Source organism: Rhyacophila brunnea, unplaced genomic scaffold (assembly GCF_057557595.1).
Source record: "Rhyacophila brunnea isolate RB1 unplaced genomic scaffold, BYU_Rbru_1.0 scaffold_19, whole genome shotgun sequence".
In the NCBI taxonomy this organism is placed as follows: Eukaryota; Metazoa; Arthropoda; class Insecta; order Trichoptera; family Rhyacophilidae; genus Rhyacophila; species Rhyacophila brunnea.
The window spans coordinates 23,774,642-23,787,901 of NW_028232848.1; the positions used below are offsets into that span (position 1 = coordinate 23,774,642).

Below are 13,260 nucleotides of genomic sequence, written 5' to 3' on the forward strand. Positions count from 1 at the left end.
CTTATATTACTAAATTATATAATTACTTATCGTTGTTTTTATTTTTAAAGTAACATATGACGTTTAATAGTTTGTTTACGCAAGGAATTGCAAATGGCCGACAATAATACATTCGCTGTCTAGGCAAGGGAACAATTCTAAACTATAATATTATACTGTATAATCGTCGTGATTTCAGTATCATACTGTAGCGTAAAGGTAGTGCGTTCGGCTTATAACCGAACAATCGGTGGTTCGAATCCAATCGAGTACCTTTTTTTTCATGTGAAAAAATAAATTATGTGTTACATGTCACACGCCAAAAATACACTCTGAACTGATTTCCCAAACGCGCCAAAAGAAGTATAACTTCAAAAAAATCTTTTATAGATACTTCGTAATTACTTTTCACAAAATAAACGTCAGAAGTTTTTATTTTCATAGTAGGTAACAAAATTAAACAAAACCACACGGTATATAATTGATTATTCGTCTCATTTTAATTTGTAAACATTTGTTGGTATTGTTCAGTTAAAGAAAAAATATTTTTATTCTCGTGGTTCACTAAAATAGAATAGAGTATAATATACAATGAATATGATTAACAAGTTGTACAATAAAAATGGTTGAAAAAGCTGATTATAAAATTCACATTATGCATGTGGAATTTTATCTTTGGCTATTGATTACTGGTGGTGATATTACGCATTTGTTTTTGAAGAATAATTAATATATTATACCTATACCGCTATCATTTCAGCTTCAACGACAATAATTAATATATAATAATATACATTATATACGATTGAATATATTTGAACTAAACTTAATATAAAATTACGTATCATGTAATATTATTACTCCGGAATTTTTGGCAAGGAACAACGATCAACGAAAAACCTTTGTGAAGAAGTTTTCTGACATTCTTACATGTAAATTCGGTCATTATCCATTGCCAGCTAAACAAGGTATTATTTTTAAAATAACCTGATAAAATACAATGTTGAATGCATATTTTAATAATGATTTGTTGTTGTCTGCCTACCATAAATTGTTATGACTGGTAATTACAATAGTGAATATGATTTTATATAGGTATTATACCAAGATAATCAAATCGATGCATTCAAATGACCACTTTTATGGTGTTTACTCTCAATTTTTAGTGGAAAGACATTGTGTTAATTTTAATTTAATCACAGTATGTAATAATTACTTCATTTAATTCAATAACGATCAGGACATGTTTCGTCTGCTCCAATAATAATATATTCTCAACAATTTGTCTTGAAAGTTTGTCGGTATAAAGTAGTTAGAATATAATATGTACATTTAGTTGAGAATGTTATATTGGAGCGGACGAAACCAGTCCGTATCGTTAAAAAAGTGTATGGAATAAGTTCCTAGGTACTACACATTAAGTTTTAGTTTTAATTAAGTTAAGATATAGTAAATAAAACAAATTGCTGGAAATTTGATTAGAAAAAAAACTGAGTTATACACGATTTTACAACGTTTTTATTAGGTCGTATTCTTGTTTGTCCGGTGGTTGTTTATCCAGTACAAATCTTGCAATCGATTTTTAACTAACTTCCCGACTAGCTATACATTTGAAACTTTTAGAATATATCAGAACACGATGCCAATCCATTCTTTAATACTTTTAACCATCTTTAACTTATTTGATGCTGACTAGATAATGACTTTTTAATTACCACCTTTAAAATGCACGTTAATTACATCGATCGGCCTCTTGATCATTACGCGCCAGGCGCGTCTTCAGCGTCCAAAGTATTAAGTAGAATTGAATTCATTTTCAGTTAATTCTGTTTTGTATGAAAAGTTATTTCGGAAGAAATCCGTAAAAAGTAAAACACTATTATTGGTTGCTAGGGGTCTGGGGTCCTAGCAACTAAATTATTAATATATACGTACGTTACTATGGAAAACAATATGAAATGTCAAAATGACATTTCAGTATTCTATATTTATTCAGTATTTCTATCAAGTACACATTTTTTTAATCGTTTAAGCTAGTCAAGTCAAGTTTATATGATTCAACAGAAACTTTAAAAACGTTGTATTTAAAAAGTTCTTTTTATCTTGTAATTATTTATTCTTAATTAATTGTATGAATGAAAGAAAAAAGTTTGTTAAATTTAATACTGAATATAAAAGAACGAGGAAATCGTATTAAGTGAGTAAATAAGTAGTTTATTAAAATATTGATCTAACCAAAATTTAGACATGCTAAGTTTATAGTGAATAAACTTACAAGATATTTTTAATGCAATAACTTCTGTGTTGCAATGTTCCCACTATTTTTTCAATTATGTATCCGGATCATATTAAAATCATTTGAGCAGTAAATTTTGTACAAAAAAACATGTGCACAGGATATACATATTTTTTACATAGGAAAATCAACTTGTCAAATTATTATGCCATGACAGAACGTATACGAACTAATACATTGATGGCTGTAATAAAATATTGGTAATTGTTTAGTCTATTTAAGTACCTAAGCCAAATGTTTGGTATCGCATACTATACTCTCATATATTTTTGTGTGCGGAGGTTGGAAAAGTTTGTGCGGATATTTTTTTATAGGTATGCGCACACATTAATTGGACTACTATTGAACTGGTATGATATTTATATAATTCAATTTATAGATGTGCTTAGTGCTAGATAAACATAAGTATTAACAAAAATGCATACTATTGAAATCATGTCACAGGCATGATCAACGTATCGATCATGGATTTTGGTCGATAGCACTATAATATGCCCCACTTGGAATTGAGTAGTGAAATTGTAAACATGCCGCAAGAGTGAGAGAGGAGTTAAGATTCGACATAAGACCACACTAAACTTTGTCAGTCATACTTATTTGTTTCCATTGAATGAAGAATACAACTTGTGGATGGTGCTAGTTAGTTTTTAAAATTCAATTTAATCCTGACTAAACCAAACCATAATAGTTTAGGTATGCTATGGGCGATCCGACAAAAATTGTGCACATTTTTTCAGTAATACTTATTTATTTTGTTTTCGTTAACTTAAGAAAAAAGAAAACATGGTAAGGTGTCGGTAAGATTTTTTAAATTCATCAAGCCCTGCCTGAACAAACCATACTCGAAAAAAAATATTCTTCTATCTATGAAATATCTTAAATCATGTATGGTTTTAATGAGATTTAAAAAATATTATAGATAAACGAATATTTTTTTAATATTATCTATTGTGGTTTGGATTAGGCAGGGTTTAATTGAATTTTAAAAACTAGTAAACACTATCTACACGTTGTAGTTTTAGTTCAATGAAAAAAATACGTTTGACTGACAAAGTTAAGTGTGCACAATTTAATTATATCGGATCTTAATAGCCTACCTCCACCCTTCGCAGCTGGTACATACATATATATTATGACTACATATTAATTGTATTGTAAAATAATAACGAATATAAGTACTATCGAAATGCAAGTTTATTGCATTTATAAATCAAGAACTATATTTTTGAAAAGTTATAGTAGTTATTGCATTATTTATAAGGAAAATGATTCAAACCTACTAAATGACGGCACAGTTTATTAGAATAGTTATCGTTTTATATATTATAGGTATATGTTATAGCTTTATTTATAACATGAATAGAAAACGCACCGAAAAAATTAGACCTCTTCTTTGTACCAGAATCACATCAGGTGATAGTGGTATGACAATATCTGTACCAGCGTTCATTTCACACTGTCACTCAAAGCATAGAGAACATTCAAAGATTTTTCACACACCACACAATATCACTGTATTACAAAATATAATATTTACAATATATGCACGAGACAGCGGGAACTATATTATTCACCATGCGATATGCTACTGAACTTGAAATTAAACAAAACACATCAAGCGTACGCCAATATTATTATTTTGCGATGAAAAAAAATAAGACAAAAAGTTACAGCTTAGCGCCAAAAAGACATGACAGACTCGACCGCGCCGAGGAGTAATATTGTTGACGATTTCCACACGCTGTGGATTATTATTTAACTGAAATGTTAATGTTATTATTCCTCGATATTTCCGCGAATTTTGTATTACCAAGAGAGGGGGCGACCTCTTGATTGGGATACGAGAGGAAAAGTGAGAAAATTTATGAAGCGGCGCCATTTTTTGTTTATATTCTAATTGAGATAAACAATATTACAGCACAACAATGTTATACTAATTATTCTAACTGTAATTGTTGAAGTCTATATCATTTCAATTTGTGTAGTTTTGTAGTATTATTGTAGATTCCTACTTACATATAAGTATGACCATTCTACTGGTAGAGGATATACATTAGTTATATAGGGAAACAACTCATAATTTCAATGTATTGAGTTAATAATGCCATTCGACGTATAAATGTATTTCCTTTATAATTCAGTAAAAAAAATAATTTAAAAAGGTTTAATGTACATCACAAAGAATATTTTTGTCTGGGAATAATCATTAATTCAATTAAGTAGATAAATGAAGTCAGTGTTGATTTTTTGTTAACTTGTAAAATTCACTGTGTTTAAATTACATTTTAAAAAACTCATTTTCGTCAAAAATCAAGGCTTTAAAATAAAATTGTGCAACAATTGAAATGCCATTATTTCAGAACAAGGTTTTTTGAGTTGTTTCCCTATTGAAATAAGATATCGAATTATGATTATGTTTATCTTTTAATTAAGCGGGATGTGTCATAATTGACACCCACGATGGCCGCACGGCTTAAGCGTCGGCCTATAATAGCGTCGTGGGTCCCATGTTCGAATGCTGGGTCTGACAAGTACACATATTGTTTTTTGTGTATGGGTCAGAGTATGGACCTAATAGGTTGAGCAAGTGGCGGATATCCATTCCTCGTAAAAACAACATAATATGTTAATACGAACCTCCACTCTGTGGAGGCCCATATGATCTTATTAGGACAGAAAAGGATAATTAATGATTTTATGATAATTTGTTGTCTTTTATTCCCTTAACTCTGTTTTAAGCACTAACGAATGGTTGTTATATGGAGGAGATTACAAACACCCATGGTTTGTATCCATACACACATCGCCATCGGAAAAACGATGTCATCAAACAGAATCATTGGTTTATAATTGATTTGTCGATACGAACGTTTATGGTCGCGGGAGGAGGCGTTCGGAAAAGGAGCGGCGGTCGGAACGCCTCGGGAGGCGATAGCAAGCAGCTAGTTACAGTGTGTATATTGTGTTCAGGCAGTTACGTGTAGTTTTCAAAATTTAGAAGCGGTAGACAGCCAGTTACCCACGGAATTTTATCTGCCCATGTAGAATAGCTCTTACACACAATATCTAGTTGCTAAGGGGGATGCTTCTACCTACCAGAGGTACCTAGCGGAAAAATACGAAGCTTGCAATTTGAGACATTTTTTGATAATTGACAATGTCAACTGTATTAATTAATAACTATGTATCTGAAAACATTGAAAAGAAAAATATATTTTTTAAGTAAGTTAAAGATAAACTCAACAGATAAATTCAACGCCCACAGTGGCCGTGTGGCTTAAGCGTTGGACTATCACGCCGTGGGTCACAGGTTCGAATCCTGGGTCTGACAAGTACACATATTGTTTTTCAAGTTGTGCGTGAGTCAGGGTATGGACCCAATAGGTTGGGCAAGTGGCTGACATCCATTTCTCGCAAAAAACAAAATCTGTTAATACAAACCTCTACTCTGTAGAGGCCCATATGATCCTATTAGGATCGGACATAAAACGAAACGGACGGAAAAAAAAGAAAAGATAAACTTACAATTGTAAAAAATCTGATTTTTTCATTAAAGAAAGAAATCATTTGGAATATATAGAAATAGCAACCTAAACTGAGTATTTAATAACGAAAATATCTTTACTTTAAATAAATCAGCTCACTGGTTGGAAACCAAATTCATTAATTAACATAAAAGGTTTAACAGGACTGTATTTTTTTCGGGTTCGCGATGAATAATTTACTTCCGTTGCCCTTCGACGTCCTTGGTGACCAGAAACGACACGAACACGGATGATAAAAAATATTGTAAACGAAAATGGGGCGGCATTTTGTCTAGGGGCATCACTGACAGTTACGTTATTATTACTTTCTATTTTATGGTCATACTTATTATTGATATTTAGTTTATAAAGTTTTAAATTTTTCCTCTTACAGATTTTTAACTAAATCGTAGTTTTAATATTTTTAATATTTCGTCACCGTTTTAGCAAAACCATCTATGTGTCACTTTTATCAAAAATGACTTTTAAATACCAAGTCATTCCTTATTTTTTTCTCTATAGGCCAGTAAAATGATCTATGTGTTGGGTAAACTCGCTCCGAAGTTATTTCAAAAAATAAAAAACAGCTATGTGTAAGGTTCAAAAACCACGGTTCACAAAAACAACTATGTGTATATTATAGTAACATATAGATGGTATTTTGATATCGAGAGTGTAATGTTTTTTTACAGTTTGGCTACACATAGTTTGTTTCTATGTTATATGCTATGCATTATGGTCTTGCACGACGGTTTGAAAGATGCTTTCTCAAAAAGAGAGACAGGAAATATTCAATAATTTCTGGAAGATGCCTACATGGTCAATAGGGTATAGGCGAGAATTAATTTAAAAGTTGGATAAACAACTACAAACGTCTCGATGACAGTGGCCAATTGAAAGCAACAATGACAGGTAATAAGAATCTGACTGAAGATAAATAATTGGTAGTGCAACCAAAAATCAAAACGGAGAGATTTGTGGAAATTTGGATTTTACATTATGGTTGGATCTAATTCCAAAGTTCCCAGCCATTATTGCAGAGAAAATACCTCCAGAGTGTATGTGGAATCGTGTTTCCGATCCAAAATACAAATGCATGATGAATATAAAAAATGGTCTCTGGAAAATGGTCATAAAGCAGCAGAATATTTACCACCAAAAAATCAGTATCCACCAACCACGTAAAGATCAGTGTGCCATCACTGCCATCTGCTGTAGTTATAAAATGAAGAATGTTTCAGAAATGGAATACAATAGCCACATTATTAAAAAAAAAAAAAAAGATGCTAGAAGACCAAAAATGAAGTACCAGAACGTGGACGGTTAGTAATCACAATGGATCCCCAAAGTGTGCTGCTATGTCCAAAACACAGGCACAAATGTATTATAAACAAAAGCTGCAACTACACAATTTCACCATATACATTCTTCATAATGTATCTTCTAATGAATTTGTCTCATCTCATCGAAAGCAGGACAATACAATGAAATAATTCTAATATCGGATGGGTGTGGATATCAAAACCGAAATAAATTATTCGCTACTGCTCTAAGTTATATCTTTAGAGAGAAAAAACATCGAGATTCAACAGCTTTTTCTGGAAAAAGGCCACACCATGATAGAGGCCGATAGTGCACATGCCACCTAAGAAAAGTATTTTAAGCCTCCAATATATTCACCATCTGATTATATAGCACGTATGCGGCTAGCAAGACCAACACAATCTTATAAAATTAATGTCATTGATTTTTAATTATTAAGAATTATGGATAAGATTAAATCTGGATTAAGTTCAATCAGACCAGGAAAACGAATCGGAGATCCTGTTGTATATGATATTAAAATGTTACAGTATCTACCAGATGGAACAATCTTTTACAAACTCAACTTTATCAGTGCGACCGTTTGACTGCCTTTGTAATATATAATATAATGAATCATTGCCAATATCGCAGTCGAAATACATACATCTTCAGGAATTAAAAAGTGTAATAGAGAAAGATCACCACTATTTCTACGATAACCTAACATTTAAACCTGCTAATAGAAAGTAAACGAACTTATAAATAAAATATCATCTCACTATTGCATTAATAATTAATAAATTGATATTGCAATTTATCACTAACCCACTATGTATATTTCAACTATTATTTATGTAACAGTTTTTCATGAATTTATTATTATTCACATTTTGATGAATAAATTAAACTATGTGTATTTACAAAACGGTCAAAACAACTTATGTGACATCACAAACTGTATTTTTATTATTTTTGTATTAAAAATAAAAGATTTTTGTAAACAAAATAATAATGTTAGACCATTTTCTGATTATAATAAAGCATTCTTCATAATTTTAATGTTTAAATGTAACATTATTTTTTTATTCAGTTTTATCCTTCTCCTGCACAATTTGAGAAAGTGCACATAGATGGTTTTGCTAAAACGGTGACGATTTATTTAAAAAAAACATCGATTTTTATAAAAAATATAATTGTGTAGATATAGCTTGAAATCATTTTTATTTATATGAAATCTTATTTAGGTATGGTCCCAATATTTAAGCTCGATTTGATATAAATAAAAAGGATTTCAAATTATACACATTTATATTTTTGTAAAAATCGATGTTTTTAAAAATAAATATTAAGAGTATTTATGAATATTTTGCAATGTATCTGTTGTACGTGACTTTTTTGCATTCCAAGGAACGTGACATAAAATAAACAAACAATCATACCTTTTTGCATCCAGCATCACGGAGAAATAATTAGGCTCGCGATAATGTTATTATATAATATAATAAGACAAGACGTGTACATCAATGACAAAAAAATAAAAATTGTGGTTTTTGTAAAAGTTTTATAAAAATTGGGAATTTGGCAAAAAGAGCCGCACGCCAACGCCCCAAGAGCCGCGGTTTGCTGACCTCTGAATTATTAGGCGATTGCCATAGTCAAAAATGCGTAACGCACTGGATACTTACTCATACGAGATTTGCGGATTTGATTTCAGGTGAGGTCTCAAAGCCTAGGTACATGTTTTCTGTGACTATTTTATTGCTGCTACTACACAACTTGCTGCTACTACACAACTTGCTGCTACTACACTACTGTCATTGAGGCCTCGTCACCTGTTGTATTGTCAACATAAAAAAGATTTTGGATTCACAATAGACCCAGTCGAACCCGTAATTCACAGCATTGGAAACATGACTTTTGTCCCTACTCTACTAACAGTACCTAATAGTTTATTAAATATTGAATAAATAAACAAGTGCAAGTACGCAACAAAAATTTTGACTGATCCTGACACCGGTTGGTAATTAAGGTTATTCAATAAATTAATTTTAAATACAAAAGCCGATTGTCAATAAGTAAAGCAATTTAGAAGCGCTTTAGAGAGTATTGTAAAAACCATTAGTTAACTTTGTCGCAATTAGATAGGATACGTATAACGTAGTGGTCAGTTCGCATGGGCGCGAATCCCGAGTCCTGCTGTTGTATTTTTCTCAAAAAGATATTTTCTAGTGGTTATATATTTCTCAGAAGTGTTTTTAAATTATGTACGAGTATGTTCAATAAAAGAATGCTATATTCTTAATCTTAAATCTTGTAAATTATTCGTAGAATAAAAAATAATGTTTATTAAATTAAATACGTTTTATGCTAATACTTACAACTTCCATAGTGTAAGGCTGTATGTATGATTGTATTCAGTATGCGATTATCAAATCTTGAAAAGTCTCAAATAGTAAGTGAAAACCCGATTTATTTTAATTTGAATTACTTGTTATTTAAATAATTACGACGCACTTCCGTCCGATCTACAGATTTTTTTACAATAATAATTCATTATAATAATTCTACCTTTTAGCAATCTAGTTTTCCGTAGCATATTTAATAAAATATTAGCACCTGTACACACGTCCATGGATTTACTTGCAGCAATAGTGTGTATTTTAAACTATCGCGGTACTGACTGTTTACACGTAAAAGTGCTGACTGTCCCGCCAATGGCGCCAATCTCATTCTTCAAGAGTAAGCGAGACGCGGTGTTGTCATTTTATAGCAGAGGGTTGGAGCGGACAGGGTCTGCTCCGCTCCGGGTAAAATAGGTATTATATGTATACAAAATAATGTTAAAAAATAAAAAAATAAGTAGTATTAAAACAAGGTTTATTATTCGTCATTTTCATTAAGACAAGTATTAGTTCTATTAAACAAATTTTCGACAGCAAATAATCTTTAATTATCTACCTCTTCTCACTTAGAATCAATTAATAATCAATACTGATCTTGAAGTAACCTCTCGACACTCGCTTGGGTAGTGGGCATACTGGATACGACTGGACACGACTCGACACTCGACTTAAATTCGTCTTCGTGTCCAATATAATATTTTCATTGGATTTTAGAACGAAAATTTAATAGTAATAAAAGAAACATCCGGAGCAATGGAGGACTACACATTTTCGGTGCTCCGGGTAAAACCCCATTGCTCCACTGTTCCGTGCTCCTGCTTCGAGGTCCGCTTCAACGCTCTGTTTTATAGTACTATTCTGATAGGTAGTGAAAATCGGTTAACCTCAAAATGAGTCTCTGCACGGTGTAGTTCGTTTTTGTACCGCCACAATCATTATACTGTACAGGCGCAGATATCGAACAAATCCAACTGTCGCGAGAAAATTCAGAAGCTTTCAAACTTTTTTGATTCATGCCTACAATCTTGCAACTTGGATGATGATACATGTTTACACGTGTATTTTTTCTTGTTATGGCCGCGATAATACGTACTGTCAGCAGTAAATTCATGTACGTGTAGGGTAGGTATATATCTAACAAGTCAATCTAGTCGGTTGGAATAAATATGCATTAAGTGATGCTTCATGAAGCGTGAGACAATAACTATATTGTATCAGTCATTACAATGGTCTCTCATATATTGATCATTGTGTCATAGATCAATAATGTAATTGAGTTTAATTATGCATAAGAAATATTTTTCCTGATTCTGAGTATTAAATGTACGATAGGATAAATTATGTAACTATTGTAACTTGTAATACAAGAGTTACAGTTAGTACCTACTTAGTTGATTTTAGGTTCCTCTTCTCCACTCGTCATGTAGATACAGCCGTGGGTATGCAGAGCCTGAAAAACGTGTATGAAAGAAAAGATTTTACGTGCTTAGTCTACTATCCCGATCAGGACATCATAACTGGGATTGTGACCCGGATGATTCGCCCGTCTGACAGTCTACGTCTACAGTTTGGCTCCACACATCCTGGCATGCAGCACCTGTGATCAGTGATATCCCTAGACAAAATGCCGCCCCATTTTTTTATAAAGTATTTTTTATCACCCTTTCATGCAGTGACGTCCCGTGGGGGTAGGCAGATTGAGCGACGCTTGGGGGCGGCAGTTACCCATAGGGTGGCAAATCGAGGAGAATCACTAGGTATATAGAAATAGCGATCTAGTAATAACGGAAATATCTTTCCATTAAAAGAGCTCACTGGTTGGAAAGAAATTGTATTAATTTGGTTGAATTAATTAACCTACTATAAAAGTTTTACCAGGATTTTTTTGTCGGGTTCGCAATGTTTAGTTTACTTCCGTTGTCCTTGGACGTCACGTTGTTCTTGGTGAACAGCAATGACACGTACATCCCTCATTTAAAATGTATCTAAATGTGTTTTCCAGCCACTCGCGAGTTTTGGAAGTTGTCAGGTGTATTTTTAAATGCATCTATTTGAAACCGAAGACTCGCAATACTGTCTATTGAAGCGAAGATGGCATTTAAATTAGATTTAGTGATATATATTTGTTAATAATATATCCATACAACATAAAACACATTTCTTAGATATTGGAGTCATGAAAGGATGATAAAAAGTACGACATAAAAAAGTGTGGCCGTATTTTGGCACTGCCTAGGGGCGGCATTTTGTCTAGGGACGTCACTGCTTTCATGACACCAATATCTAAGAAATGTGTTGTGTCATTGTGTGGATACATTACTAACAAAACATAATATACCACTAAGCCTAATTGAAATGCCATCTCTACTTCAATATACAATATTACGAGTCCACGGTTTCAGATACATTAAGAAATATGTATGGTAACTTTCAAAACTCGCGAGTGACTGGCAAAAATATTCGGATAAATTAATTAGGTAAGTATGTATCTGCCTATAATTCAAATATAATTCGCGAATCTGCGTGTGTCATTGCTGGTCATCAAGGACGTTACGTCCAATGACAACGGAAGTAAACTAGACATCGCAAACCCGATAAAAAATTAGTCATGTTAAACCTTTTATTAATAATTAATACATTGTGTTTCCAACTAGTGAGGTAATTTTTAATGGAAAGATATTTCCGTTATTACTAAGTTTATTTATCTACCTATTTCTATATATACCTAATAATTCTTCTCCATTTGCCGCCCTTCGATTAACTGCCGCTCCAAGCGGTGCTCAATCTGCTTACCCCCATGTGATAGTGAAAAACAAGACGTCATATTGGAAATGCTGTACTTTCTGCTCTTACCAACGTTGAGAAAAACTTTGAAAATCGTGTCCGCAAGTTTGTACATTATGCAATTGACTGAATCATAGTAAATCGTGAGCTGCTGTATCGGAAATATATAGCCATTTATAATATTGAAATAAAATTCATGTCTAAATAAAACACTTAAAATACAATCATATCGTAAATATTATTTATATAAAATTCTGATAGATGCTCTTCGTACCTATCAAATATCTGTTAATAATTTTTTTTGATCTCAATGCCATACGGCCATATCTTTTCGGGAAGACAGCTCGCGGTAAACTGTGCTACGGTGAAATGTCATACGTATAATTTACATTTAACCACAATATATTTGATAAAGTACATTTAATCCTTAATTCTAAAACGCAAACACAACCAAACGTAGGTAGTCAATGTATAGAATATCAAAAAGATGGTCCCGAAAATATAATTTTGCAGTTTATTTTTAATCTTGTTTTATAGATATCCAAACTTTTTTACTATTTTTAGAATTTTTGTTAGTTAAATAACTACCATCGAATTACGTACTCGTAAGCTAAGTATTTTTACGTAGGTACAGGGCTCGAAATGAACCGGAACGCACCGGAGCGCCGTTCCGGTTCGTGAAATCTGTAAAGTTATCGCTCGGTCTCACGGACAAAATAATTTGAGCGTCTGAGCTAGATATGCCATAGAAAAATATACCAAAAAATCTAGCACACTTATGTTTATAAAATACACATAAAATTTGATAACCTTGTTAATATCCTCAGAAAATTTTCGAGCGCTCCGGTTCGTAAACTTTTCCATTTCGAGCGCTGCGTAGGTACCCACCTATTTTTTTCCTTAGTTATATTTACAACAATATTGCTTCGTCCTTGGACATTTAATTGAAGAAAAAAATATATATATTAAT

At 32.2% G+C, this 13,260-nt stretch overlaps 1 protein-coding gene across 4 annotated transcripts in view; it reads right to left on the bottom strand.

Moving 5' to 3' along the window:
- Positions 1 to 13,260, bottom strand: part of LOC147072854 (alpha-galactosidase MYORG) — a 120,054-nt gene that overhangs the window by 77,342 nt on the left and 29,452 nt on the right. Inside the window, exon 1 of one of the 4 annotated variants that reach the window (XM_085945922.1) lies at positions 10,894 to 11,158. The exons of 2 other annotated variants lie outside the window; for them this stretch is intronic. Coding sequence is in view for 1 of the 2 variants with exons in the window: in XM_085945920.1 (XP_085802046.1) it covers positions 3,648 to 3,725 (78 nt within the window). In the remaining variant the exon portion in view is untranslated. Of the gene's footprint in view, positions 1 to 3,647; positions 4,204 to 10,893; positions 11,159 to 13,260 lie in introns of those variants that run through there. One more of the 4 variants, XM_085945920.1, reaches the window with a different exon arrangement.